Source organism: Malus sylvestris, chromosome 9 (assembly GCF_916048215.2).
Source record: "Malus sylvestris chromosome 9, drMalSylv7.2, whole genome shotgun sequence".
Taxonomy (NCBI): Eukaryota; Viridiplantae; Streptophyta; class Magnoliopsida; order Rosales; family Rosaceae; genus Malus; species Malus sylvestris.
The window spans coordinates 16264113-16270845 of NC_062268.1; the positions used below are offsets into that span (position 1 = coordinate 16264113).

General features: G+C 33.8%; 1 protein-coding gene across 1 annotated transcript; it reads right to left on the reverse strand.

Annotated features, from left to right (window-relative positions):
- Window positions 1-1612: 1612 nt before the first annotated feature.
- LOC126633838 (probable LRR receptor-like serine/threonine-protein kinase At3g47570) lies at window positions 1613-2389 on the reverse strand. The gene is made up of 3 exons (XM_050304386.1): window positions 2299-2389; window positions 2133-2214; window positions 1613-2012 (listed from the first exon to the last, which is right to left on the reverse strand). Exons 1-3 carry the CDS (start codon window positions 2387-2389, stop codon window positions 1613-1615), a joined length of 573 nt encoding a protein of 190 aa, XP_050160343.1.
- Window positions 2390-6733: the final 4344 nt, after the last annotated feature.

A 6733-nucleotide genomic window follows, 5' to 3' on the forward strand; every position in this document is an offset into this window, starting at 1 on the left:
TGTCTGAGTCTATAGACTCTACATGCCTTGATACTCTTGAACAATTTTGTGACACAATTGTTTAGATTTACAAATACGAGTACCTCTGCGAGCCAAATCAAGAAAATATGAATCGGCTTCTTCACAAAGCTGAAGACAATGGGTTTCCGGGTATGATAGGGTCATTAGACTGCATGCATTGGGATTGGAAGAATTGTCCCACCAGATGGTAAGGAGGCTTTAGCGGAAGGTCGAGAAAACCAATTGTTGTGTTAGAGGTGGTTGCCTCATATGACACATGGATCTGGCATGCTTTCTTTGGAGTCCCTGGATCCCAAAATGACATTACAGTTCTTGGGTGTTCTCCCTTCTTCAATAACTTAACGGAAGGTAAAACACCTTAACTTGACTACTACATCAACGACCGTCAATACAATATGGGGTATTACTTGGCAGATGACATCTACCCAAAGTGGGCAACACTTGTCCAAGCAATTCCAAACCCTAGGAATGACGCAGAAAAGTTGTTTACCTTACACTAAGAGGCATACCAGAAAGATGTTGAGAGAGCTTTCGGTATTCTACAAGCACGATGAAAGATCATCAGTGAACCGGCAAGAGGGTGGAGTCGAGAAAATTTGGACTCCATCATGATGTCTTGCATCATATTACACAATATAATAGTGGAGGATGAGCGAGATGGATATATTGATGGAAAGTCCGATGACGACCAAGATTCTCCAAATAGGTCAAGAAGGGCTCGTGCAAAAATATACGATGGGCCTAATTTGCCTTTCAATCCAAGAATTGGTAGTATCTCTATAAATGAGTACATGAGGCGCTATAAAATAATACATTCTCGTGCCACAAACAAGTACCTACAACAGGATCTTGTTGCACATCTTTGGGCCAAAAGAAGCATGGAGTATAGGCGTTTAAGTTTTATGTTGTTAAATGTTTTTAAAAATGTTGTTTAAGTTTTTCATGTTGTTAAATGTTTTTTTTTTATGTTGTATAATTTGTATGTTGGTTAATGTTATTTAATGTTGTTTTCATGTTACTTAATTTAATTTAATGTTGTATAATGGCGTAGGAAGTTATAGGAAAAAAAATATAATTTAAAAAAAAATATGAAACAAATTTTGTAAAATAGAAGTTATAAGAAAAAAATATAATTTAAAAAAACATATGAAACAAATTTTGTGAAATAGAAGTTATAGGAAAAATTTAATTTAAAATAAAATAAAACAAATTTTGTGAAATAGAAGTTATAGGAAAAAATGGAATTTAAAAAAAAATGAAATAAATTTTGTAAAATAAAAGTTATAGGAAAAAAAAATAGAATTTAAAAAAAATATGAAAAATAGAAGTTATAGGAAAAATTTTGTAAATAAAAAATAATAATAAAACTGTAAAAAAATAATAATAATTCAAATGCAACGGCTAGCTGACGTCAGCTAGCCGTTGCATTTGAATTATTTTCTTAAGCATTCATGTTGATTATAACCGACAGGAAAGATGATTTTTCTGGCCAGCCCTCCAGCCCTCTCCGATTCCATGGGGCCCTCTCAGATTTCACAACCCTCTGGCCTAGCCCTCGGTTGGAGATAGTTTTCGGACTATTTTTGGCTCTCTAGCCCTCTAGACCCTTCAGTTGGAGATGGCCTAATTGTGGCCAGGGGTCATAGTTCAGGTCATAGAATCGCATTTGCCCCAAGACTTTTGCAATGCTGAAATGAGCAACATTTGCCAAAATTTTATTGTCTAGGATTATGTTGCTCGGCTTCACATCACATTGGACAATAGGTATGGAGTAACCATAATGAAGGTATTCCAACACCGATGCAACATCTATCATTATATTCAACCTCTCTAGGATGCTCCAAGAATGCTTCTGAGAATGCAGCCGCTTCTCAAGGCTCCCATTGGGCATGCATTGCAGTACGAAGACTTTAAAATCAACTTCGCTGCAACAACTGACGGTCTTGATAAGATTTTGATGACGAATATTGTGTCGCATTTTATCAAACAATCTGTAAATTGAAGACCTTCACAGCAACATCTGTCCCATCTGAACGTGTTCCTTTATATACGGAGCCAAAGCCCCCACTGCCAAGTAAGTTGCTTTCATCGAATCTGTTTGTCGCCCTAACAAGTTCCAACTATGAAACTCTTTGCCCTTGTAGTTGAGGTAATAACATGGCAGTCTCTGTCGCAACTTCCACGTTCCTTTTCCTGCACAGTATAAACATCAACATAGTATTGCTGATGTGATCCCTATTATAATATATATAGCTTTCCTTGAATTTGGTTTACTACTTTTGCATGGCGGAACATGGAGTCGAGCTGCACCACATAGTCCAGCATTTGAAACAAAATGATTCAGCAGAGAAGGTTTCGAAACGTCCATCGTTTGGAATTTCTCCTTGGTTTGTTGAATGATAAATCCAAATACCTGAGATGCAAGATATCTTCTAAAGATTTGGAATTAGTCCAGATAAATTGGATCGAGGTAAATTCAAAACTTGCAAGCTTGGCAATTTGCTAAATGAACTAGAAATAAGGCTTTGTAGTTTATTATCTGCCAAGGAAGAGCAACCAGATCTTGAAGACCCGCAATTGTGCTCGGTATATTACCCAGATAAATGGTTGTTTGATAAAAATTTGACGGTTTTTTAACCAAAATGGTCTCTGACATTTGTGTAACTAATCACTTTGGTCTTTGAGATTTGAAATCAATAGAAGTGATCCCTGAGATTATGTACCATCAATCATTTAGGTCATTCTGTGAAACATTATATTAAATAAGGATCAAAATAATAAAAATACCATCAATTCAATGAACAATAGGCCAAAATGAGTTAACAAAAATTGAGGATATTTTTGTCATTTTATTATTATTTAATGGACATTTTTCATGGAATGACCAAAATGATTGATGATGGACAATCTCAGGGACCAATTCTATCGCGAACCAAAATGAGGAGTTACGGAAATCTCAATGATTATTATGGTTAAAAAGCCAAATTTGGCCGTGAAAAAAGGAAATGGATCCTCTCCGGATCCATTTCCACCTAGTCCGAGATCCGGTCAGTTCAAATTTGATATAACGGCGACAATTATTATCATTTTTTAAAGGGGGCCTCCTGTTTGTAGCCGTTGGATCAAATTTGAATGGCTCGGATCCCAAACTAGATGGATTAGGTGAAAATGGGTCTGGAGAGGATCCATTTCCGTGAAAAAAAACTAGTTTTTACTATTTATAAGTGACATGACCCAAATAATATGATTTACATATTGTTTTTTACCTTGTCTCAATATTGGTAGTTACAGTGGTTCGTAAAGCAATTTACCAATCTAGAATCCTAGTTTCCTTCTCTTTTGTACACAACTTCCAGCCTTCTTTATGTCTTATACGTGTAGTGAGAAGGTGTTGGTGTGAAAAGAATCAATCTTAACATAGTAGAAATCGTTGTCCGTTTGAACAAAAGAAAATCAACTTTTGTAACTAGCTTCACCATTGCTGCTTGACACAGTTTTAAACTCTACAGTGGCAGAGTTAGAAACCGAAACTAAGAAGGGCTTCTTATCCATATGAAAGAAATTGACAAAAAATAATATAACTAATGGAAGAAAAAAGGTTTAATTTTTTGTAGTGGAATGAAAATTTTAATCAAAAGAGAGTAATGAAGTTACACATTTTTTTTTATAGATAATTATATCATAAGCATTGAACTTCTTTTTAAGTTACTACATTGAAGTTGAACAAAAATTAATAATCATGGCTCAAAACTGCAACTATGAAAATTGTCTTTCAAGATAAATTCTTCCTCTATTCCATATATGGGTGATTCTGTTGTAAAAAATACTCTATCATGCAAAATAGTGAACTAAATAAAGAAGGCTAGTTGATATAAGGCTTTGGTTCCATAATAATACTATTGTACTGTAAAAATTCATTTTTTTGGTCAATTACAGAAACACAATAGAAATGGTCCCTGAGATTGGACAATGATTGTCGGAGATGGTCGGAAAATAGCCTGAAAGGTGACTGGTCCACGGAAAAACTAGAAAACTCGCCGGAAACTGGGTAAACTTTAAACGTTCATAACTTCTTCAATACTCAACAAAATCGAGTGATTCAAAAATGAAAATCATACTTCTCAACAAGACGAAGAGAATGGCATTTTCTTGACTGCTAACTCATTGTGGTTTGGCCGGAAAACTGCTCGAAAGTGACTAACTCGAAAATGGTTAGCCACTTTCGAGCCGTTGTCCGACCAAACCACGGCGAGTTAGCCTTTGAAAAAGGTACCATTCTCTGTCTCGTCAAAAAGTATGATTTTTGTTTTTAAATCACTCGATTTCGTTGAGTATTAAAGAAGTTAAGAACGTTTAAAGTTTACCCAGTTTCCGGCGAGTTTTCTAGTTTTCCCGCGGACCAGTCACCTTTTAGGCTATTTTCCGGCCATCTCCGGTAACCATTGGGCTTCCAAATAGGTATAATCTTATTCTACACTTTCCTATCTTCATTTTGATATTTTATGGGTCGAATTTGGTTAAGAAACGATTAAGTTACCAAACTTTGAAAATTGCCAAAAGAGTTTTTAACGGAATGACCAAAATCATGGATGGTGGACAATCTCAGAGACCATTTCTATTGATTTTCAATCTCAGGGACTATTTTGTATAATAACCCTAAATCTTTTGAGCAAAAGCACATAAATCGAAGAATGCAGAGTATCCAACCAAAAGTACACAAACAAAAACTCTGACACTAAAACTTTTTTATGCAAATGGTGATGTTATTGGAATCTAAAAATCTCATTGTGTGTCACTCAGTATTATGAGTTTAGTGATATTTCTTTTCATTTGTAAGTAAGATGTCTTAGATTCAATTCTCGTCAAATGCGAATTTGAATAACATTATTCCTAATCTATTGTGAGGCTAAACATGCCCCTTTCTCTTAATGTATATAATATTGTTTGTTAAAAAAAAATCTCATGTGCTTTATATGTTTAGAAAGAAACTCCATTTATGAGGAAGTAATGCAAAAAGAAAACAAAATTGAGGACCAAAGTGGAACAACGACTAAAATAATGAGAAAATGTGTAATAAACTCTGTTTATGCGATACAAATAAAGAGGTTTTAACTCCCCAATAATTAGGTCCCTGATAAAAACAAATTTTGTTGTAAAATTAGTGGGATGAATGCCCACATGCATTTGGCATAAGATGAGAAGACTTTAGAATAGTGAATTAATAGTGGAGGTGTGGTATTGTCAAAAGGAGCAATGATTTTTCTATTTGTATATCACGGATGTGGCTCTATAAATAGAGTATTCTGTGTGTTATTAAAATATACACTGCAAAAGAAAGAACTAAATAAATAATATCAATATCTCTCTCTTCCTCTCTTTATCTGCCATTCTTTTGTGTTATAGCTACTAAAATTATAATGTGATATTTTGTACCTGATTCACTTATGTCCCGGAAAAAATTATTTCTCTAACTTTTGCTTATTTATAACAAATTTAAGAATATCGTTGATATTTTTGGAGAATCTTCCTCTATTTTCTCGCATTCCAATTTCCACCAGACGCCACCACACCACTGAGCTTGTCGATTCTCTCTCTCTTGGTGTCATCATGCAACATCTACAACTCTTGGTATTGACACTTGACAAAGTCACCCCAACTTAATCAATCTTTTCACTGATGACTGGCAAAATCTCTTTCCAGATCGATTTAATTTCTAGAGGTAAGTGAATAATCTTCCTTTTAAGATTACTAGCTTTCATGCATGTGCGTGACGTGTTATACATGATTTACACGTTTTAAATGTATTTGTATGCATAAATTGACAAAAGAAAAGTCAAATATTTGAATTAAGTGAATAATCTTAGATCATGCTAAAAGAAACCCCTTATAAATCAATTAAAGCAGCTGAAATTACATAATAAAATCGGTCTCTATAGATTTATATTAAGAATAGAGAAAATAATATTTAATAAACAACTGATTGAATCATATTATTGCTAGCCTATATGAGACTAAACACACCCCCTCATCCTCAGTGTAGATAATATTGTTTGTTAAAAAAAAACAATCATTTGACAAACTAATTTAATCACATTATCATCCGCGTACGAATGACCTTTTTTATAACCGGCATTACACATCTATTAAGATGTTTTGAACATGTTTACAAATAGAGAAAATAATATTTAATGAACAGCTGGTTTGAATCACATTATTGCTAGCTTATTGTGATGTACTAATTTTAAAAAAAAATTGTACAAAAAAAATTAAGTATTAAACAAACATTGTTAAAATGACGAAAATATCCCTACCACATTTGATGCATTATTTTGGGTTGCTTTTGAAGTTTTTTGTTTGAGGGGTATTTTTGTCCAAATCTTTTTGTTGAAGCTTGTGACATCAAAAACCCCACACCTAATCCAGATTTTTTTTCAACAAAATGGAGATCCCTTTGCATAAAAGGTCTAAATATAGTTTATGTTTTGCATCAACTTATATGCATCTTCAGTAATAATTGTTAAAATGACTGAACACTGTAAAGGCTATGAGAATGGCAAATTGAATATTTCGTATCTCTCATTGTTGTACAATATATACACCACAACTCAACTAATCTACCCTACATTAAAGGTTAGGAAATAGTGACCCATATTTAGTGGGATTTGACTCAAACCTATTTAGGTAATTATAATACAAGATATTTACATATAAT

Bases quoted from the DNA above. Each gene is read 5' to 3' on its own strand.
- LOC126633838 (XM_050304386.1), bottom strand. From the start codon at position 2,389: ATGGACGTTTCGAAACCTTCTCTGCTGAATCATTTTGTTTCAAATGCT. The intron at 2,215-2,298 runs GTAGTAAACCAA...TATACTGTGCAG, and splicing joins CCATGTTCCGCCATGCAAAA to GAAAAGGAACGTGGAAGTTG. The intron at 2,013-2,132 runs GTTAGGGCGACA...TTCAATTTACAG, and splicing joins GAGTTTCATAGTTGGAACTT to ATTGTTTGATAAAATGCGAC.